Genomic DNA, 24,117 nt, shown 5'->3' with positions numbered 1-24,117 from the left:
GAGGAAACAGCTTTAGTTTATAAGATGCAAACATGAATAATGTTACGACGTCTTTCTTTAAACACTTGACTCACAAAAATCTAAGCATAACAAACTCCGATGTTATATGAGGACACGTTCTTTTCATAAAAGGATAAATGTTCTATACGATGTCATTTTGGTGCATTCTAATTATTTGTGAAACGCCTGCGCCGGGCGCCGCTGACGACATCCCTACTTAATAAAAAAAAAAAAAACATAACATGTTGCCATGACAACAAGATCCTATAACCTGGCAAGATAATAAAGTTGTGACCGAGACCAAGTAACGTGTTGGAAACGGATCATTTTTAACTACTGTTTTTTTTTTATCTGAAAATTAGGTCCTGGTATTATGCTAACTCAAGTGAAGTACATGTTAATAGATTTCAGTTCAACTCGAAACATTCTCCGTTTACCGTGACAGGAAGCGAGGGCGCTCAGAAGACAGATTACTAATGTGAGGTAGAGGAAGGGGGCGGGGCTTCCAGGGTGCTCTGCGACTGTCGATCGCTCCAGATTCGTGTTAAAATGCGTATTTCCTCGGCAAAACGCGTAAACGTTAGCGGGATTGCGGCAACCTTTTACAGCAACGATTTAGTCATGATATAAGAAGTATTATGGAATTTTAAGTTCTAGTACAGCCTGTACATCTGTTTAGAATAAGTTAATACGTTTATAACCATGACAAGAACATGAAATGAAAAAATCACACTATGCCGCATGAATGGAAAGAGCAGCGGATCTCGTACTGTGGTGATCCGGTTAGGCTGTAAGTCATTTTCACACTTCCTGGCTATTAGAGTGAAATATTGGAGCAGCGCTGAAAATGAATCTGGTGCTCGAGAAGAGCTGACAGTTCTCTCCTGCCAGAAGTATCAATTCCTGCAGTATAAATCTTACCGCGTCTTAAACGTCCGCGAGGAAATTCGAGCACTGCGCACACGCCTTCAGATGCCAGAGCGGCAGTAACTTGGCATGTGATCAGCTCGCTAATCATCTGCCAAGTTACTGCGTCTGTGGCTGGTTAGAGACGCGTGTCGAGTCCCTTAGCTCTCTGGTCATTTTACGACTGGAGAAACATTAGAACGATGGCAGCCTGTACAACGTGAAGAATGGATGGTGAGCGCAGGCATACTCACACTGCACGCTGAGGTAGACGCGGGAGGCTGATACGCCGCCCTCGTTGGCGGCGACGCAGCCGTACCAACCAGCGTCGTCCGTCGTTACACGCTGGATCTCCAGCGAGAGGTTGGAGGTGAGCCGAGAACGCGCGCCCAGTCGGACATCCACGCCGCCACGCTGCCAGGTCAGGTTAAAGCGCACGGTGCTGGTCACCACGCAGGTCAGCGTCGCGACGGAGCCTGGTGACGCCGTCACGTTGAAAGGCACGGCGATGTCCGGTGGAGGCTCTACACACAGACCAACACACAACATTTCAGCATGTGAAGCGGTTCCACATAAAGTGTCGATTTTCTCACCTGTTCAACACGTTTTTGTTTTGTTTTTTTGGGGGTGGGGGGTTCTTTAAACGTGTGAATCTGTCTTAGGCGCCGACAGCAAATCTGACTGATGAGGAAAAAGGAAACTGAGTGATTAGTGGATTAGTATGTGAGAAGGGATTATTCTACAGAGACACATAAATTTGGTGGGAGGGAGGATGAGTTTGCCACTTATCAACGCAAGTCGCACTATGACAGTTGGATTAGTGGAGCAGATCTGCACTGCAAGCAATTATTACACTTTGGCCTGAAGACACAGAGTCTCGGTCTCTCGCTCTCTCATCAAATCTTAAACCCAGGTCCTGATCGCCTCTGCAGACGGTGTGTTCAAGCTGAAGTTGTTTAATTATACTAACAAGTCAAATTACATCACAAAAGCCTTTCTACTGGGGTTTCCAATGGAGTAATTCAGCGTCTTCTTGCGGACCAATGAAAAGGGTTTGTCGGTTTAAAGAAGCACTGACGAGGATGATGTGGAGTCAGGTTTCTGAAAGCATTTTGTCCTGACGAGCCCAAGCGTACGCTATGTCCTTCTGCTAAATGAATACTCTGTGAGCTTATGCAGCAACTCTTGAGAAAACCCATCTTTATCTTCATAGCATCCTACAAAGACCAAAAAAAACAAAGAAAAAAGAAAAAAAAAAGTTTCCACATATTTTAATACCAGCTCTAAGAGAACATACTCGCCCACGCTGAACTAAGACTCGACCTTGCTTGCTCAACATGTGTGCGTGCTAGAGCGAACATGAAGTAAATCAGAGTGTTACTGCACATCCAATTTCACTCGGGGAATGCTGATCTCCTCTGGTTTGGGATTGGATGAGGGGGGATATGGGGGCAATTTCACACTTGGCTTGAAAGCTCAAGGACTGATTCTCATGCAGGGAAGAGCTTAAATCGTGGCATTTTCTTTGATTTGAGATGCTCATTCGAACTCATTTGAGCACGGCATGGGTTGATGCTTCGAGTGAAGGTCCTTTCGTATATTCTTCAGGCTTTTCATTTTTATTTTTAACTTGAACAGCTTTCACACGTGGTATATGCTTCACATGAATTCATTTCAAATGGACCAGACATTGGCTCCCTGGGGTGCAGCTTTCACACCTGACCAAACACTAAATGGCCATGGGTTGTCTGAGAACATCCTTAATGCCAAACATCTCACGGAACCACATATGCATATCGTGATACCCAATAGCAATTTTTTCCCTCGGTTTTTCTCCCCAGTTTGGTCACCGGTTCTCACCAGAAACGTCCAGAAAGGTCCGGGCTTGCCCAGTTCCGGCGCTGCTGATGGCGATGCAGTCATAGAAGCCCTCATCTTTCAGAGACACCTTAGCTATCTCCCATGACACATTGGAAGACTCGCTGTTTCAGTAAAGCAAAAGCAGTGAAATGGGGGTGATGGGGTTAAATAAAACTCTGGTATTAAGAGTAGCTTCAAATATATAGTCTAGCTCTGATATTTATCAATACGTATTGTATCAGAATGTAATAAAAAGCACCTGAAGATCTGGTCCACACCCAGGCTCTTGCCCTCTCGGCTGAAGCGTAGGGTGAAGGGGATCAGACTGTCGACCTGGCACGTGAGTTCACCCTTCTGCAGGTAGTAACCCGGACTGGTGGAGGGCATACTCACTTTCGGTGCGTCTGGCGGCAAAATCACATTCCACATCGCATCACGTTACACAAAGACATTTCTAGAATGTGAAAATGATTTATTACTTTGCTGTGAGACGACATCCTGCATGTTCTCCAAAGATCTTTACTGTGCTTTAACACAGAAGAAGCAGCCTTTATTTTGGGGTCAGACACCATACGGCGCCCCTGGAACATCGAGGGTTAAGAGCCTTGCTCAAGGGCGCAACAGTGAGCAGCTTGGCAGTGCTGGAGCTTCAACCCCTGATCTTCTGATCAGTAACCCAGAGCCTTAACTGTTGAGCCGCCCCGGCCCCGGATGAACTACAACGTGCCGAGTGAGCGTGACTCGGTAATATGTTGCTCTGACCTGGTATGATGTTGGAGAACAAGACGCTGGAGACTCTCTGGAAGAGGAAGCCGTCTCGGTCGTAGCCGGTCACTCTGAGGAAGAAGGCTTCGTCGGGTGGTATGAAGTCTGTGATGTTCCAGATACCATACGGCTTGCGTTCAGGATAGTAGAGAATGGGCATCGTCTTTATCACGCCGCCAGTGATGCTCAGGAGCTCCAGCTGATCGGCACGTGCAGGACGGGACAGGCCTGTTGTGTTTAGCAGGATGAAGGTGGGGATGCCTGTGTGTGTGTGTTTGAGTAAGAGGGAGAGAAAGAGAGATCATTATGGAAGAGTATGTTGTATGCTAAGGACATGCTTAGCATCCAGTCTTTCACCTTTGCGCTCCACGAGGCTGATATATTACAGGATCTGAAGTCAGTCACTTACAGTAGTCACACCATAGACTAACACCTGGTGCATTTCTGAATCGCCCGCCTCGCATTAAACGCAGCGGATAGCTATCGATTTTAACAAGTTTTTTTCATGATTTGTAGTCATTTCTGATAGATTGTTTGTTAACTAATGAATTTACTAACTGATGATTGCACGTTTTTTTTTTTTCCCCCCTTCCAAAATGTGCTTTAGCATAAATACATTGTTTAACCGGTATAATATACATAGAACACCGGGAGTTCATTTGGATTAGAATAAGAAGTGATCTGTTTGTACAAGTTTAAGGTAAAAATTAGGAAATAGTGAGTCCTTCCAACCTTGAACAGGCCTGCTGGAGGTCATTTTGAAGTCCAGCGTGTGCTTCCTGGCAAATCCGGCCCGGAAGTCGATGGTGCTGAGGCCCGTGATACGGACCGAGTGCCGGCCCTCGCTGATCGTCTGAGGTGAGAATGGAGTCAAACAGGGCTACTGATCAAATTTCATGCAAACGGAATATTTAAACAGACAAAAAACAAACATCGATCGGGTTAAGTTAGTCAACATGAATTACACCATTACTGACAAAACAACCAGCTGAATATTAGAATATTTCTTTTGAATGCGTCAGTGTTGTTTCGTGTACATATCTGATGAGACTAAACCACTCGTGTCTATTGTGTTCATCGGACTCACAATCTCACAAAGACTGAAGATGATCAGGTGCGTTTACGCAGACAGCAACTCGCAGCGGCAAAGCGACCGGAGACCTTTCGTTTTCGACCAGAGCTGCCGACTTCCCGCGACCGCTGGTGAGTAGATGTCGGCGTTTTCAGCGACGCGACAATTGAGAAAACGTTTAACTTTATGCAAATTTGCAGCGACTTGGTGCGGCGACTACCAATGGGAGTGAAGACAGTAGAGCGCGCGTGATCCGAAGCCACCCGTGCTCACTAGCATAAGCGGCGCCATTGCGGCAGTAGCCGATTGGCTCGGCATTGCTTAGGGTCTTCGCACATCTAAAGCAAAAATAAATAAATAAATAACAATTATCAAACACACTTCGTTGCAATCGAGCAGAATCCCAGTGTAGCTCCTATCTTGGGTGACGATTATGGCTTATCGCTGTTTCGGCCTGGGAACGAGTGGCACCAAGCCGCACACTTCCCCCAGGAAACACAGAGGCTCCCGGTCACCATCGAACAGATAGTGAATGACACCCTGATGGTAACACTCACTCACTGAGATAGGAGCTGCACCCGGGATTTTGCTCGATTGCAACAAAAACTGAGCATGTTTCATTATTACTATTTTGCTTTAAACGCGCTAAGGCCATAAGCTGAGCTAAGCTAATTGGCGCTTACCGCTTCTCCTTCCTCTAGTAAGGTATGATGCATATATATATATATATATATATATATATATATATATATATATATATATATATATATATATATATATATATATATATATATATATATATATACGCTGGGGAATTTGATATATATAAGATGGCTCTCCCTCTAGAATGTTTCATTTTAGCGGCAAGACTATGGCAACCGGTAGTAGGAACACCTACTGGAGACTTCATAGTACAGCGCCTGGCGACTTGCAGCAATAAAAATCGCTTTGTGTGTGAACGTACCTTTAGTTTGTTTATTAGAAAGTCATGGTAAAGTACAGAAATTCCGATGATACCGGAGCCATCTGTGGCCACGAGTACAAGAGAGGAAGGGAAAAAAAAAAAATCGGCTGTGCTGCGTTCTGGAGAAAGCATGTGCCAGACTTTACCCGCTCTGGTTGGAAGCTAATGTCTGATAGGTGACAGCGGAATAGTGGGGGGGCAATGAGCAAATTACGAGTGCTTGCCTTTAACCGTGAAAAAACAAAAAAAACAACACGTATAAGAACAAGCATATCGTGTTTTCTTTTTTCTTTGCAGTCAAATGTAATATGATAACATAACAGCAACAGGCAGTTCAAGAGAAAGAAATAAAAAGAAAGTATTATAAAAGATACATGATTGAGAAAATGTCAAGCATTGAAATAAACATCAAATAGAATTCTAGTATACTGCTTATAGACCGCAGCAGATTGCATACAACTGTTATGAAAGATCTATCAGTTTCATGACGCTGATACTAAATTGGTGCTTTTTATTTACTAAGTTATAATTCTATCATTAGAACATCATGCCCATGTTTTGGTGAATTCTCCGTACTCACCTCTAAACAAAAAGTGCCCCCAGTTTAAAGGCTAAGCTTTAAGCTACACTGACTTTAAGCTTTTTTCAAAACAACGGTGCAATTTTAGGTCGTTTTAGTATTAAATCTTCGCTACGCACGATGACTCGCTTCTGAATACAGCCCCTGATGATCAGTTAATACATTTCCACAGCACTGTTTTGACGCTCACTCTTTCACTCTCTCTCTCTGTCGACAAGCAGAGCAAGTCTCTCTGTGTAACTGCATTAACGTTGAGCGCTTTCAGAACTTTGTTTTCAACCCCACCACGCACAACTATGGCAACTGGTCCTAAGGGCTGCTCGCATACTTTTGAAATTACAACCTTCCTAAACTATTATCACGGGGCCATAAAAAAAATAAATAAATAAATAAAAAAGGCATATGAAGCAAAGAAGTAGTCATCACCCAGGTCAGTGGTACTATGAGGTTACTCCTGCAGGTGAAGTAGAGAAGAATACAGGAGAATGTAAGGAGATGTGAAAGGCAAAAATAGACCTTTTTTAAAAATAAATTTAAAAAATAATAAAAAAAGGGGAGGTGCATGTAAAAGCAAAAGACGTCTGCCACGGATCCTGGGCTCCCAATCAACAAAAGAAATTCAGAAGAAACCTGAGATTAACTCTTTCTGCTTCTAAATCCTATTACCGAGCAGGATCTAGACGCAAAGTCAGTCTAAACATCCAATACCTCCGTTTTTCTTGTACTTGCTCAACAAGGAGCACTACATTTCCAGCACCACTGTCTATTGGTCAGTTGAAACCACAATACGACACCCATAGAATGCCATTTGAGGGCAATAATAAATGCTATTAATTATTTCAAAACACACTGTCCCTGTAAAGTAAGCCCACCAAGTGAGAGGAACACCTGGTCAGCTTATCCTTTAAAGCATGGGACCATTTTCTTTACATTAAGTACAGTGCATCGAATTAATAAAAAAACAACAACAATAGGATCGTTTTATTAATCTGACAAATCAAAGTAGCAAATGAAAAGCATGATAAGATATCTTGCATCCCATCCACACCGTACAATTTAATAGACCTAGACTTAGTATGGATGGAAGGCCAAAACGGCGAGGGGAAAAAAGAAAGTTTTTTTTAATGTATCCGTATCCATCTGGATATTAGAATACGGAGAAATATTGACATAAAAGTCGCAAAGTTACCGAGCAAAATGGGGAAACTGCATCCTGAGACCGGGGGCTCGGTAGAAGGATGTAGTGTGAAGAAGAATCTCGAGTTCTAGCTTTATAAACTGTTCTTTAATGGGGGGAGAGAAAAAAAGCATACGCAACAAACATCAGGCAAGATTCACAAAAGCATCTACCGATGAAGATTATTGATAAACAGGAGAATTAGCTTTTTATTTGATATATTTATTATTATTATTATTATTATTATTATTATTATTATTATTTTTAAGTTAACAGTCTTTCTCCCCCACCCCCCACCTCCCCTTAATATTTGGGAAAACTGGGCTATGTGTAGTACAAGAAGACTATATACCTAGACCATATAAAAGGATGCTCTATAAAAGGAAAACCTTTTTGTGTTTTGTTTTGATTTTTTAAATGTAAAAGACATTTTAAAACATGTTCTATAGCCTCTTGAAAATTAGATCATACCAACTAAGATTGTTTGTCTAGAAACAGAACCCCCCCCCCCCCCCCCCCCGCACAAGGGAAACCGCGGCAGTGCAAAATGGAGTATCCAAGGAGGGAGAAGAAAAACAAAGGAGGAGAAAAAAAATAAACATATGAAGTCATGGGAGGATAGAGGGAGAAAATGTACAGGGAGGATAAGAGTAAGCATGAAAGACTGGGTCACCGAGACAAAGTTTAGAGGCTGGGTGACTGCTGCAGAACGCAATACGCAAAATAATTACAAAAGTTACAAAATCCAAATCGGTTACAAAAAGAGAAAAATCCTGCAAGTTTCTCATAACAGGAGCCGAGGGCAACGATCCCTCTGTTACTGTACAGCAAGTCAAACGGTGTCCTTAACGCGCCCTCGCTTTGGCCGCGAGTTCTCCGCCATCACTCGAGCGCTCGATCCCAAACGTCGACTCACTCTCAAGAGACCGAACAGACATCGATAACGATCTTTCCAGAAATACGTCTGGTACGTGTTTATATAACCAAACCCAATTTAATTCATGGCATAATTCATGTTTTTGAGTTTTCTTCATCAACTTTGACGAAGGGACGGATAACGACTGAGCAAAGCAAAGCTCCGCGTGCTTACAGTACACCGAGACGCTTTATTCTGCAGAGATGAGGGCGTGGCTTGTTGCTCACCTTTATGGACCACATGCCTGGCTCTGGATCTTTGAGGTTGAGAACTTTGGCCGAGTTGGGGATGTGAAGCAACTCGGTCAGTCCGTCTTTGTTCCCGATCAATTTCCCTGTGGAGAGACAAACATCGCACAGTTCTGGGGTCGTAGCGGGCGTGATGTATTTGCAGGTCGTGGCACACGGAGATGCTGTTTGCCCTCCGTTCAGCTGACACAGACGGACATTAAAGCTACGTTCACGCACGCAAAGCGACCGGAGACCGTTCATTTTCAACGAGAGACGGAGACTTCCGGCAGCACGAGTGATAACGAGAACGACCTTTGCTGACTGGATGTGGGTGTGTCCAGTGACGTAACAAAGCTGAGAAAAGTTATGCAAATTTGGAGCGACTTGGTGCAGCGACTACCAATGGGAGTGAAGACAGTAGAGCGTACGTGATCAGTGATCCACCATGCTATGCTAGTTTGTTGCCAAAAGTGGAATGCCACCCGCTGATAAATGTTACTATGGCAACAAGTAGTAGGAACGCCTACTGGCGACTGTACAGTGACTGGCGACTTGCAGCGATAATCACTGTATGCGTGAATGTACCTTAAGGCTGCAACAACCAACCAACAAAATAAATAAAATCCGATAATAAAAATATCTGCAGACGACCTTCATTATCGACTAGCTGGCTTAGGTTATTCTGATCCAGTAGCATTGATAAATGCTACACTGTTTCACTTTCTAAGTAAACAGGCTATAAAATTTGTGTGTCCCAAGTCATCAAGTCGCCATGATGCTTTCGGTTCACATCGAAGGAGTCGATCCCAAAAAGAGAGAGAGTCAAAGTCGATTCCACTCGGAGGAAAAACGATTCACCTCACGCAAACACGGAAAGCAAAATGAATCTGCGCTAGAACAGGAATACGCAATAGAAGCAGATGCGGTGACGTGATGTTAACTCGCACATCCGAAACACAAAAATGGACAAAGGTGTCTCGTTAATACCAAACGAGGATATTGTCCCTACCCTGTACCTACCGTGAGGGTTGCGTATCTCGATGTTTGGGGCTGGACCACTCAGGGCGACTGTGACCTCCTTCAGGCTGGGGTCAAACGGGATCCTCCAGGTGTTGCTGACGGGAGTGTAGTGGTCTGTGGACAGCAGGTGGACTTTAGAGGACTGCACTGCCTCCTCCACCCATTTCAGTACCTTCCCAGACAAAAACACACACAAGTACAAACACACATGGAGGGAACTGTTGGCTGGTTGTTTGGAAGAATAGATAAACACTTCAACCTTACAGCAGGTTAAGACAGGATCGCAAATTTGCATGATCTTTGTGGGGGTTTTAGAAAACAACAACAACGGGATGCACATCTGGTGGGGGTTTTAGAAAACAACAACAACGGGATGCACATCTGGTCTGAACATTGAGTCTTGACAAGCGCTTAGAGTTTTACCAGAGCCACATTACAAGAGTTACACACAAACAGATTTAAAACACATCCACTACACAAATCTGGAAGTGTTTGGAATACCACTGATCGAAAACGAAGCACACGGAACAGCTGTACACTAGCGTGTTGTTGTTAGCAGCAGTGGTGATTTTGTCTAATTTGGGTTTCGACAGTAAAGCTCCGGTGCTCCGGGGATTTTCATGCAAGACAGTCTCCAGAGATGGAGGGAAAAACATTCAGTGGGCGGCAGTTCGGAAGCGGCTTGCTGATGAGAACGTTTAGAAGAGAATAATCAGACTGGTTCGAGCTGACAGGAAGTCTACAGTAACTCCCAGAAGCACTCGGTACAACTGCGGTGAGCTGAAAAGCATCTCGGAACAACATGCCGACCCTTGAGCGGGGTGGGCTACACCAGAAGACCACACCGGGTTGATTTCGCGTTGTTTGTGTGTCATGTCGGGTTTATTTTCGTGAGCACTAGAGCTGCAGGGAGTAGAAACTCTTATTTGCTACCAGCCTGAGGTACGTCACCTCACCGGCCCTCATGCTGCAAACCTTAAAGCAGCAGCGCGAGCACACGGATGACTCGGCTATAAAACTCTGTATGGACATGCATGTACTAGTTTCACTCTGCATTACAGCTGAGGGGAAGACGTCTGCATCACAGGACTCACGCCGGTCTTCTGTTAGATCAGTCAGAAACCTCTCGCCCGTTCTCCAAAAACTAGCTCACTTATTTCAGTAAGATTTACGCTTAGCAGGTGAAGACAGGCAGAGAGAGAAAGAAAGAAAAAAGAGAAGACCGACAGTATGAAAGAAAGACAGTATGAAAGAAAGAAAGAAAGAAAGAGAAGACAGACAGTATGAAAGAAAGAAAGAAAAGAGACAGTATGAAAGAAAGAAAGAAAAGAGACAGTATGAAAGAAAGAAAGAAAAGAGACAGTATGAAAGAAAGAAAGAAAGAAAGAAAGAAAGAAAGAAAGAAAGAAAGAGGACAGACAGTATGAAAGAAAGAAAGAAAGAAAGAAAGAAAGAAAGAAGACAGACAGTATGAAAGAAAGAAAAAAGAGAAGACAGACAGTATGAAAAAGAAAGAAAGAAAGAAAGGACAGACAGTATGAAAGAAAGAAAGAAAGAAAGAAAGAAAGAAAGAAAGAAAGAAAGGACAGACAGCATGAAAGAAAGAAAGAAAGAAAGAAAGAAAGAAAGAAAGAAAGAAAGGACAGACAGCATGAAAGAAAGAAAGAAAGAAAAAAAGACAGACAGCATGAAAGAAAGAAAGAAAAGCTGAATGAATGAAAGAAAGAAAGATAATAAGACACTGCATGAAAGAAAGAAAATAAGTAAAAAGAAAGATGATTAGACAGTACAAAAGAAAAAGAAAGAAAGAAAGGATGGATGAATGAATAAATGAAAGAAAGAATGGTGATAAGACAGAAGAAAGCCTGTACTAAAGAAAGAAAGGCGGTGCATGTAACAAAAAATATAAGTAAGAAAAAATAAGTAAGAGTGAAAAGAGAATGAAAGAAAGAAAGAAAGAAAGAAAGAAAGAGAGAAAGAGAGAAAGAAAGAAAGAAAGAAAGAGAGAGAGAGATGATATCTCACCTCATTGACCTGTTTCTTGTCCAGATGGAACACCTGTCCTGAGCTGGTGGAGGCGATTTCTTCATAAACCTTGTAACCAATATGTGATCTGTCATCACAGTCACCAGTCAACACAAACACCACCTGCACACACACACACACACACACACACACACACACACACTATTGAAGCTGCTGTAACCCGGGGCAGTGTTGGTGGTGGAGGGAACCGTGTCTGTACCTGAGACTGTTTCTGTTGGATGAGCTGCAGGACCTCGTGGGTCAGTCTGTAGTCTTTAGAGCGAGCGTCTGTGAAGACGTAGATGAAGGAGCCTGGCAGGGAGATTTCCAACGCGATCTTGATGGCTCCGATGCTCATCTCTGGACAGTCTCCGCCTCCCTGTCAATCAGCGCTCAGAATTACTGATAATTACACAGCGCTCTTGTGCACATGGGAATAATTACTTGCATCATTAGAGGATAATCAAACTCGTCACTGGGTGAAGGATGAACCAGACGCCTCTCGTGTGTTTACATTCATGGCATTTATTTGTTCCTGAAGAAAATCAAATCAAATCCACATCACAGACCCTTATGCGTGTGTGTTATCTCTCTTTGTTTACCGCGATGACGTCACGAGCTTTAAACCTGCAAAACATCTGGAGAAAATTTTTTTTTTTTTAAAAAAAGGAATCTTCTCTGTAGGACTGAATTAAATATGAGGGGCCTTTCCCACCAAAAACACACTCCCTGACATACACCTACACTATAAATCCCGCTTTAATAGCCTGAGCATTCGTTCTTTTCCTCCCATTTGGTCGCTTCCTCAGGAAACACGCGCTTGAGACACTTCGCACAAACATCTGCTCCAGACGCGGGCCAACACGAACGATTTATACGGCTCTGCAGATCGAGAGATCGAGTGTATCGTGATACTAAACACGTTTCGTCAGCCAAAAAGGTCCTCGGTCTTGCGGCAGATACACTCAATTGTGTTGCATCGAGCAGAGAACACGCACTCGGATGCCAGGAACACTCCTCGACCGGCCGAGGATGCGGTCTCGTGGGTGGAACAAAGAGCACCTCGAACGGGAAACGCAGCATTGATCTTCGGGAGCTGCCAAGCGCTTCGTTTTTACGGGATCCAGCATTTGGCCTACGCGCAAACAGACGCAGGACGCCGTATCTTGCCTTGTAGAGTATTCTGTGTCACACAAATACATTGTCAAGTCACCTGTACATAGAGCTCCTGCAGCTCAGTCTGGAACTTCCTGGGGTCTGTGGTTATGGTAACTGGCCCGATCTCTGCAAAGACAAGAAGGGAAAGACGTTTGTGTTAGCAGGCATGTACGGATCTGGCGGAACAATTAGATAGGATAGTTTATTTGACGTTTGAATCGTGTACGTGGACGTATGGCGGTGGACGTCCAGTCTCAAAGGCTGTAGCTTGAACTGGTCTGACAGAGGAGGCTCTGGTCTCGAGTTTCCGCGCTGTGGAGAACCCGTCTAAACGGCTTTGTTCAAGTTTGCAATGCTCAAAAGTATCATTAAGTACTTGGGGCTTCAGTAAAACCAGGTGGGTTGCAGCAAATATTTCGAACAGGGACAATTTTTGTCCAACACTTTACAAATAAACAGGATTTCAGCCAAAAACGCTCGATTTTGCTACGGCTTTTTTTTTCCCCCCTCTTCAAAATTTGCGACAACGTTTTGGGAGGTTTTTTTGCGGAAATTGCAATTACATAAAATTGTCCCGCACGGTCTTTTGCTGTGATGATTGTTGGTAAAGGAGATCATCGAAGAGGTCTTTGGCTCAATGCACGTTGTGATGACGTAACGTGATGACGTCTTGGCCCAAGGTCATTTTGAAAATAAATAAATAAATAAATAAAATTGTAAGCTCATCCGAATATTGACACAGGACATAAGCTAAATTCATTGGATTTCGTAGGATAATAAATAAATAAATAAATAAATAAATATAATAAATAAATTTAATAATAATAATAATAATAATAATAATAATAATAATCAGCTCCTCTGAATATTGCAGAATTTGCTTGATTTTGTGTTTGTTTCTGCAATCGCAAAAAAATCACGAACTCCTGGAGGGACTGGCGAACACGATTGAACTGAGAGGCTGCGGATCGACTGTAGAAACAGTTCATGCTTTCCACGAAGGACATTAGACAAGCGATTTGTAATCAGTGTTCAAGTACGAAGACGGGGAAGAACATCCAGGGGTGTCTGTACTACAAGATTGACACAGGACGCAGGCTAAATTCATTGGATTTCGTAGGATATAAAGTTAAATATATATCTAATAATCTCTCCATCTTCTATACTGCTTGCTCCTTTTCAGGGTCGCGGGGAAACCTGGAGTCTATCCCAGGGAGCATCGGGCACGAGGCGGGGTACACCCTGGACAGGGTGCCAATCCATCACAGGGCACAATCACATACACACTCACACACCCATTCATACACTACGGACACTTTGGACACGCCAATCAGTCTACCATGCATGTCTTTGGACTGGGGGAGGAAACCGGAGTACCCGGAGGAAACCCCCGCAGTACGGGGAGAACATGCAAACGCCCACACACAGGGCCATGGCGGGAATCGAACTCCGGACCCTGGAGGTGTGAGGCGAACGTGCTAACCACTAAGGTTATTATTATTATTATTATCATTATTATTGTTTTTTTTTTAAATGATCCTCTTTGTAGTTCAAGTGAAGCTTAGAGTTCTGCATTCAGTCATTTTGTTGCCTAGCGTAACGTATATGAAAACAAGTGGAACCCGACACCGACGGCACGTCTAGTCCTTTTAGTTACTAGTCCGGTCACCACATTTGCTGTCCGTGGTTTTCGAGGTGTTTTGTTGTTCCTGAGCTCACCGGTGCGTTCTTTCCTCATAACAACGCTACAAATAACTGATTTGACCACACCTAACGTGCTACAATCACATGAGCTCCCTTAAACAGAGGGTTCTCCAACACTTAAAAAAAACACTCAATGGATGTTTTAAGGATCCAAGTTCTGGTCTTGTGTATTCTCTGGTCAAATATTTTAATATCCATGCAGTTCATATTCGTGCTTAATATAAAAAAATAAAATAATGTTCTCCAGATACCTTTGCTTGAGAGATGCTTGACAGTTTGAAACATTTACTGCCTGTAGGATTCCTCAGTAAAAACAATGGCAAGAACATGAGGCTAAGAATAAATTCCACTGCTCACGATTCCAAGTGGAGCATTCAGTGGAAGAAAAAAATAAATAAATAAATAAAAAATACATTCGACTTCTGGCTTTTTATTTCTTCCTCAATCTAGTTATGCTGTAATTTTTTTTTATATTTACTTTCTAATGGACGCTTTCCACGGTGTAATAGCCAGTGTAGCCGTTTAAAATGAAATAAAAGAAAGAAATTATTTACATTTCGTGTTAGATTTAGTGATGTGTTGCGTTTTGTGGTGGATCGTTTTGGTTTTTTATGAATATCTGTAAAGGCAGTCCTGCTGAGGCTAATAGGCGCGTGTTTGCTGCAAGAAGCCAGCAGGAGTCTTGTTAGCAATGTTCTAATGTCCTGTTCTCATCAGCTGTTCTCCCCCACGACGGGAAAGACCTTCTACCTCAGGTATGCGCGTCGGTCTGCGGCACGTATATTAGCGTGAGGTCATGGTTCTGCGGTTGCTAGCGGATAACCTCATGCTCTGCGTAAAAACCCGCTTTCTTCTTCTGCAGCCAAAAAGCCGGTAGTCGCTTTTTTTCCTTTCCTCCCTGGTCGCTTTGTTCTTCGATCTAACGAGCTGTGAAACGTTTCCGAGCTGCTCTTTGCAAGGGCGTTTCAGAGCCGAGAGATGGATGACTTCATCATTGCAGCTGTTCTGCTTTAGGAACGATGCATAGGAAAAAGACTTGCGCCTCGTGCGTATAACTGCGAGGAACAAAATGGAGAAACTACACGGTTCCAACGATAGGTCTGAGGAGGAGTCTCGAAAGTGCGATATGGCTTTGAACTACGTCCCAACCGTTAAATGCAAAGAGATTAGGAAGTCTAGTGGTGTCTAATCAAAGCTACGAATGAGCTTGCCAATGAAAAGAACATGGAAGGAACTGTAAAAACCATTCTCAAAACCACATCTGCCTCTCGCATAGGCTTCGGACAGCTATGGCATGCACGTCAGATCCTTCCAGTATCCGAAAATCCAGTGGTTCAAATCTTTTGGATAAGAGCAACCTGAAGCAGGTGGTAGATCACTTATCCCATCTCCAAGGTTTAAGCCCCAGGACGTTCCGGGGTGTATCGTCTCTGAGGTCCATACGAACATGGGTCAATCTGAACACGTACCTTTTATGGAGACATCACCAATCCAAAACCCAGGCTGGCCAACACCAACAAAAATAGTCCGATCAAAAAAATCCGATCCTGCAACAAAGCTAGCAGAGGATTTTTTTTGTAGTGCAAGAACGTACGCAGTTTTCACACCAATTTGGTCAACTGCCAATCCCCCATAATTCCTCTGGGACATGTGAAGCCAGACAACCACATCTATCCAACCTTCTGCTCGTTGCGACATCATAAGACGGCGTAACACACTCGGAGGAAAGCCCAATCTACCCTCTGAGGCATACAGGAGCTCATAAATGCCCACGGTTGGCTAACGATAGACGAGGGAGACAGTTTTTGACCAGCGGAAATGCAGCTTTTTGAATACATTTTCCCAAAGTGGTCCGATGTGGATAAAAGCTGAGAAGTGTCACGTTCTCTCCACAATTCCAAGATGGCGGAACTTCTCGCGATGCCGTTTTCCGTGTTTCAATTTTGGGTTCTAAGAAAAGAGACTCTTGGGTGCGCAGGAACATAAGTTTTATGTTCTCGTCCATCATCGACTGAAAATGTACGTTTTCTAAACGACCTGTGTCAGGGTGGACCGGGCCGAGACCGGGCCGAGACCGGGCCGGAGAAGGTGCCCAGTCTTTGTGTGACTGGTTCGCTTGAAATGCAGTATTTTATTCTGTTACTGTACTATTTGTGCAGACAGAAACTTGCCTTTGTGAACAAACTGTTAAAGGGAAAGTTTATGGGATCAAAGCCCCTGCGTTTGGCTCCAGGAAATCCAACAACTGTTTCACGCTGGAAAACTTTACACAGCAAATGGGCCATATCTTCTGATTAAACAGTTTTATCTTAGCTGGCCCAGGCGCTGTCTGACTCCGGCTGTACTTGGACCAGAAAGCGGTGCCACAGCTCAGACGAACTGAGCAGAGACCATAGGGAAAACAAAAAACCCGTCTGTCTCTCAGCTGTGAGAACCGAAAGTCTGCACATTTATCAATCGTCGCAAAGCCTGAGTATTAACGAATGGCAAAAGACAATAAGACCTAAAGCCTTAAAGTAACTCAGGAAACAAATCTTTTTAAGTTAAGAATCATTACAAAAAATAAAAATAACACATCAAAAGGCAAGCACGTTTGCATCACTCCTCTGGGGTTGGAGGTTCGAATCCCTGCGTGTGCGGAGTTTGCATGTCCTCCTCATGCTTCGGGGGTTTCCTCCAGGTACTCTGGTTTCCTCCCCCGTTCAAAGACATGCGCTGTAGGCCGATTGGCATTTCCAAACAGTCTGTAGTGTGTGAAGGTGTGTGATTGTGCCCTGCGATGGGTTGGCACCCTGTCCAAGGTGTCCCCTGCCTCGTGCTCAGAGTTCCCCGCGACCCTGTGTAGGACAAGTTACGGAGAAAATGGACAGTTATGCGTATTGTTGTATGGAATCAAGTCAGATCCTCTCATCACTTCTATTATAGCAGCTCTAAACAAACAAACAGTCACCGCTCTTTTTTCATGTTTCTCTTGCGAAGTTATAATCATAACAATTCAGGTTGCCATGTTTTCTCAGAAAAAAAAAACCCGTAATCCGTCGTAACACAAAAGTCCCTGTGTAAGTTGTTATTATGGAAACATTAACACATTAGAACGAATTACGCAGCACGACAGAACGAGATAAATAAAATAAAAACGGCTTTAACGCCGTATGTTTGTCCTCGGAAAGAGCCGAGAGTAATGTGATGGGTTTTATGTTTTGCTGCCTAATAAACAGCGTTTTTACTGCAAATCCGGTTGCTTTGTAATCTGACGTCATGCTAAATGAGTTCGTGATCCTTTATGGATCGTTTGCATGGTTAAGTGCTAACAGAGGGCTAACGGGAGAGAACACACAAACACACAAGTCGTTTAAATTACACGCAGATACTTCTGACGCTAGAGAAGAAGCCTTCTCTCTCTCACGCTGTCTCGCTCTCTCTCACTCTCTTCCACCTGCCGGAGTGAGAGAGATTCTGAAACGGTCGATGTAATCATATTGATATCCCACAACACGTTTTCTTTCTTTTTTTTCCCCCATGCCTTGATTGCCGTGCTTCGTGGTCCCGAACCCACGCTTCCCTCGTGCGTATTAAAAAGAGTCATTCTTGTGCTGCAGGAACACCCAAGTGTACTAACCACACGCGACTCTGGGAATGTTCTCGCATTGTTCTAGTGGCAAATAATTAACGGTGCCTAATTTTAGACTTGTTCGTGCGTTCCTCATGAGACGACTACCGGGAATACACGGACTTCTCTAAAGAATTAGGAAATAGGAATTGGTTGCACATGTTAAACCAAAAAAACAACAAAAAAAAACAAACAATCTAGCTGGGATACTCGGTAAAAGAAGCAAACAAGATAATACACGCTCACTGCTCGCTTTATTGGGAACACCTGAGTTTTCATGCACGTCATCTGATCGGCCAATCACGTGGCAGCAGTATAATGCTGTTAATGTTCACATCAAACATCAGAACGGGGGAACGTGTGATCTCAGTGACCGACAGTGGCACGGTTGGTGTCGGACGAGCCGAATTTAATATGTCATAAACTGCTGATCTGAAATTTTCACACACACACACACACACACACACACACACACACACACTCTAGAGTTTTCACGGAATGGTGCAAAAAAAGAAAAAAAACTGCTTGGCTGAAACATCGTCACTTGCATTCTGCTTGCTACAGTTGCCATTCGTGATCGTGATGCAGCAAAGACGGTTTTCATCTTATTTTTGTTGTTTCCTCAATTCCTTCCTTTATTATTTCCATACATCCTTACTTTCTTTCTTTCTTCATTTGCTCGTTTTCTTTCCTTCCTTCCTTATTTCCTAATTTTCTTCCTTTATTTCATTAATTTTTTTCCTTCCTTCCTCATTTCCTTATCTCTTTCCTGTCGTCCTTGTTTCCTTATTTCCTTCCTTCATTATTTACTTATATCCTTCCTGATTTGCTCGTTTCCTTCTTTCTTCATTTCCTTCTTTCCTTCCATCTTTATTTTCTTCCTTCTTTACTTCATGTATTTTTTCCTTACTTGTTTCCTTATCTTTTTCCTGTCGTCTTTATTCCCTTCGTTCCTTGCTTTGACAGCAGCTAAATACTTCTTGTCTCTTGCTTAATTATGTACGGTGTATATTCCCTTTAGCATAATTCGGTGCCTCATCAAACTCTAAACTCCTTTAAACTCCCATGCACCCTCAGTTCCCCATCACGTTCACTGTAGGACTAAATATATGATGGTATTTACAAGAGCTGGGCGAGATGATGATACAATATCAATATTGTGATCATTTATGTCACTTTTCTGAGATACACTTGGATATCGTGATCTTTTTATTTCATATAGATTTTATTGAATAATTACATCTTGACCGGAAGCGGCTAATCGAGCGTTTAAATTTTAAAAAGGACTTTGGATTTGATACTTGTAAACATTGTAAACATTTTCCCAGATATTAATCTTTCTGTTTTTTTTGTTTTTTTTTCATATTAATTTTCTTATATGAAAAATATTATTTCGTGAACATTAAATTAAAAGGATCATCAAAAATATATATATTTTAATGCAAGACTATTGCTGTTGTGCACACTCATGCATATATCACGATACATATTGCATATTTTTGACTAGTATATACTGAATAATATGACCTAACAATCCGAGAATCTAAATTATTATAACTTGTTTTTGTTTTTGTTAAGTGTAAGTGGGGGTTGGCTGTTTGGGATTATTATTTCCTCTTCAAATACTTTGTTAAATAAAAACTTTACAACACACCATGTAGTTCATTGAATTGGTTCAAGACTTTGCAGCGGATCTCACAAACAAGGGGCCTTTGTGAAGGACCAGAAGAACGAGGACCAAGAGAGAAAAAAAGGCTTTCAGCCCCCCCCACCCCTTCCTAGCTGACTGTTAGTAAGGGCACCTCTTTTTGTGGGCATACACATCCTGTATCTCAAAAAATAAAAGTAAATAAGTCTATAATCTACAGTTACTACTGCTGAGAGTCATATAGAATCTAAATGTACAGGAAACCAGGCTTATCAGCACGGCTGTGCCAAAAACAAAGAGAGAGTAAATTCATTTTGGGGTTTTAGTTGAACTAAAATCATAAACGAAAGCTATGTGTAGACCTCCTGCAGCGAAGTACCACCGAACCCACAATGCACTGTGTCAGTGGAAATGGAGATCTCGTGTGGTTCTGGTTTGAATCATCTACACTCTGTGACGCACCGCGCCTTAGGGCACAACTCAGGCAGCTAAATCACAGACCTCACTTTCTCTATCGCTATACTGGTGTATGCGTGGATCAGAGACAAAAGAAGCATAAAAGAACAAATGAAATAAAACAGACAAATAGGGTTTAGACAAAAAATAAAAATTATGTAAAGGCAATTGTGTTAATAACAAGCGTTTTCCGCTCCCCCCCCCCGCGCATCCTCGCTGAACGTCTGGCAAATATCAAACCCTGAACTTTACTGAGGTCATTTCCCGTCTTGCGTCTGCCTCAAAATGTCCCTTAGATACAATTGTGTTAAATAAATCAAAATCTGTAACATGCACAAGGACCATTGTTGCACCAGGAGTGCACTCTGACCCCAACACAGACTGCAGATTCGGATAGTGAACGTAAATCAGACACAAAGTATCACACAGCTATTGTTCTATTGTTTAATGGACTATGAAAAGCAATTCCCACCTCATGCATTGTATAGAGGTGTATAGAGTACGTTGACGTTTTTTATTCCAATTCAGCTTTTAAACATTATTAGCCTACAGCTGAAGTCTTTCACACATCTGAGGAAACAGTAAAAAGGTGCTTTCATGACAAAATCCATCCATAATAAAATAATCAAATCACACCATGACCATGGTGAAGCATGGTGATGGCTGCATCATGCTATGGGCCTGCTTCTCTTCAGCTGGGACTGGGGCTTTAGTCAAGAGCGACATGGATCGCTCAGAATACCATCCATCTTGGCACAAAACCTGCAGGCCTCTGGTGGACAGCTGAAGATGAGGAAACCTTTCACCTTCCAGCAAAATAACGCCTCAAGGCAGAAATCCAAGCGAACACTGGAATGTCTTCAGAAGAAGAAGAAGACCAATGTTTAGGAATGGCGCAGTCAGAGCGCAGATCTAAATAATATTAAAAACCTGTAGAATGACTTGAATAGGGTTGTGTACTGGAGATCCCTTCACAATGGGATAGATCTGGAGCATTTCTGCAAGGAAAATGTATTTATTTATTTATTTGTTTTAACCACCTATCTAGAAATAAATAGATTTCATAGAGAGGAGACAGTTACGGTTTTACAAACAGATTTTGGCTCGCGTTTGTTGTCTGAGATTGCTGTGATTCATTTGTTCACACAGGCCACGCTCCAATTAAAGCACGACGTGTGCTGGTTAAATGTGTCCTACTGTCGAACAAATAACACAATGCATGTTCCTCGTTACAATGAGGGTGTGTGTTAAGTGAAACCCATGCTGTTTTACAGCTGTCTGCCACTGTGTGAGCATTTAATGGGAAAGCAGGTCTGATTCTGAACTGCTGAAGGAGCAAAGTCTAACACCTGTGAAAGCTCCTGAGCTCGGGAAGAATTCACCGGTTTTGGCGTACGGTTCGAGGGGAGTGCTCAGTTGGAGAGTGTGAATGGCACTGATGGTTGGATGGGGCGAGTCTTGGCACCTTGTAAATGTAAAAACAGGGATGCACGTTTCCCCTCTGTGTGTGTGCTTCCAACATGACGAAGTACTTCCAAGGAAGCACTTCTTCGAATTGGGCTGCAACATGAACGTTATACCACACGTTATACTCCCCTTATACCACAGCGACTTGCCAATGATTTCATTCATCAATGAACAAAAAGTCACTGGTTTTAACCGTGAATGTTATGGGACGTCGACAGGATAAGCTAGTTCCTGCTATGACTTATACCAAATCAGGCATAACATTGAAATAACCTGCCTAATATTATAATGAAGGTCCCCCTTGTGCCACCAAAACAGCTCTGACCAGTCGAGGCATGGATTCTACAAGACCTCTGAAGGTGTGCTGTGGTATCTGGCACCAAGACGTTAGCAGATCCTTTGAGTCATGTAAGTTGTGAGGTGGGGCCTCCATGGATCGGACTTGTTTGTCCAGACCATCCCACAGATGCTCGATAGGACTGGGATTTGGGGAATCTGGAGGCCAGGTCAACACCCTGAACTCTTTGTCATGTTCCTCAAACCGTTCCTGAACTATTTCTGCAGTGTGGCAAGAAAGAGGCCATTGCGATTAGACAACACTGTTGCCATGAAGGGGTGTACTTGGTCTGCAACAATGTTTAGGTCGATGGTACGTGTCAAAGTAACATCCACATGAATCCCAGGACCCAAGTTAGTAAGCCCTGCCCACATTTCACACCTTCAGGAGGACTGAAACTACTCTTGATTAGACCCGAGAGAACTAATTAACATAGACCAACAAACACTACAGAATTGACAATGCTACGTAGTAGCATAAAGCGCAATCCCAACATGTAGATCGTACACAAAGTGTCAGAATCCTACCTTACCAGTAAAGAATAAATCCAAGATATAACAACTTAAAGCACATGTCATTAGAATGAGCAGAACTACGGTCAGACATGTTAGGAAATCAATGAACATCATCCGAGTTGAGAATTCGATAGCACGGCGATAATGTCGATTAGGGTAAATCAACGTGGAGATTTAGATTCCATCCATGAATAAAACGACCGATGAAGTTGTTTTTGCAGCCCTGGAAGTGATTTTGTGAACTCGTTTAATCTACTCACTGTGTTCTAGTGTTACAGTGCTAGATGGGTTGGGGCTGTGTAGAGTGTCGGACAACGGCCATGCGAGATGTGCTAATAATGCAACATCTACGTAAACGCTCATAATAACAGAATAATGGAAAGGGAATGCGCAGGGATTTTGAAATCATTATGTTAAGTCAGTAGTCTCAGACTCTGGGGAAGCTTCTGCATGGCAGACATCACGGCGATCATCCAGGACACATGTTTTCTCGGTGCTGGGATGGATAATCGGTAAAAGATGTTGCGAGATGAGGCAGTTCTCCCGTCATCTCTGTAATGTGATGACAATAAGAACACAATGTCCTTGAGTACTCATCAAAGGAATGTAACGACATGCAGCAAACGTGAAGCCTTCGCAGTCCGTGCTGAACATCAAACATGAACACATGTGTGAGCAATGATAAAGTCCCGTTGTGTAAATAGTACATCATAGCACGTGGATTAAGACTGAATCATTTGGTTAACTGTGTGGAAAATAAATGTTACGGTTTACACACTTAAAATAATAAACACTATAATACAGTATATATATATATATATATATTGCTTTCAGTATGTGGTGTGACCCCCTTGTGCAGCAATAACTGCAGATAAACGTTTGCAGTAACTGTTGATCAGTGCTGCACATCGGCTTGGAGGAATTTTAGCCCGTTCCTCAGTACAGAACAGCTTCAGCTCTGGGATGTTGGTGGGTTTCCTCACATGAACTGCTCGCTTCAGGTCCTTCCACAATATTTCTATTGGATTAAGGTCACGACTTTGACTTGGCCATTCCAAAACATTAACTTTATTCTTCTTTAACCGTTCTTTGGTAGAAGGACTTGTGTGTTTAGGGTCATTGTCTTGCTGCATGACCCACTTTCTCTTGATATTCAGTTCATGGAGATGTCCTGACATTTTCCTTTAAAATTCGATGGTATAATTCAGAATTCATTGTTCCATCAATGATTGCAAGTCGTCCTGGACCAGATGCAGCAAAACAGTCCAAACCATGATACTACCACCACCATGTTTCACAGATGGGATAAGGTTCTTATGCTGGAATGCAGTGTTTTCCTTTCTCCAAACATAACGCTTCTCATTTAAACCAAAAATTCTATTTTTCCAATAGCCTTCTGGCTTGTCCTCATTACAACCCCGCCATGCACACTGTTGTTCAGCGTTCTCCTGATGAAATTAGATGTAGCCGATATTTGAGTCAGAAAAGGGTAGAGATGTGAACATATGAAAGCGTTCGTTGATGTTATCGTACGCACAACAAAACACTTAAACGTCACAAGCAGAAAACACAAAAACATACAGTTAAAAAAAAATAATAAAATAATCCAATGTTCAATATTGATTGCCCCCTTATGACCAACTTTTCAAGTGATATATATATATTTTTTTAGCATTTAATTCCACAGTTGGATTTGAATCATCATAA

The 24,117-nt window shown here is 42.7% G+C and overlaps 1 protein-coding gene across 2 annotated transcripts in view; it reads right to left on the bottom strand.

The window, feature by feature from the left end:
* The window catches only part of hmcn1 (hemicentin 1), a 99,151-nt gene that overhangs the window by 65,348 nt on the left and 9,686 nt on the right, over nt 1-24,117 (bottom strand). For both annotated transcript variants that reach the window (XM_053686941.1, XM_053686946.1), the window contains exons 2-11: nt 12,729-12,799; nt 11,736-11,894; nt 11,516-11,638; nt 9,491-9,662; nt 8,468-8,574; nt 4,264-4,384; nt 3,529-3,792; nt 3,026-3,170; nt 2,767-2,888; nt 1,161-1,430 (exon numbers count right to left, since the gene is read on the bottom strand). In XM_053686941.1, coding sequence (XP_053542916.1) covers nt 1,161-1,430; nt 2,767-2,888; nt 3,026-3,170; nt 3,529-3,792; nt 4,264-4,384; nt 8,468-8,574; nt 9,491-9,662; nt 11,516-11,638; nt 11,736-11,894; nt 12,729-12,799 — 1,554 coding nt within the window. The remainder of the gene's footprint in view (nt 1-1,160; nt 1,431-2,766; nt 2,889-3,025; nt 3,171-3,528; nt 3,793-4,263; nt 4,385-8,467; nt 8,575-9,490; nt 9,663-11,515; nt 11,639-11,735; nt 11,895-12,728; nt 12,800-24,117) is intronic.

This window comes from Ictalurus punctatus, chromosome 2, assembly GCF_001660625.3.
Source record: "Ictalurus punctatus breed USDA103 chromosome 2, Coco_2.0, whole genome shotgun sequence".
NCBI lineage: Eukaryota > Metazoa > Chordata > Actinopteri > Siluriformes > Ictaluridae > Ictalurus > Ictalurus punctatus.
This window is presented reverse-complemented; position numbering and strand designations above follow the sequence as displayed.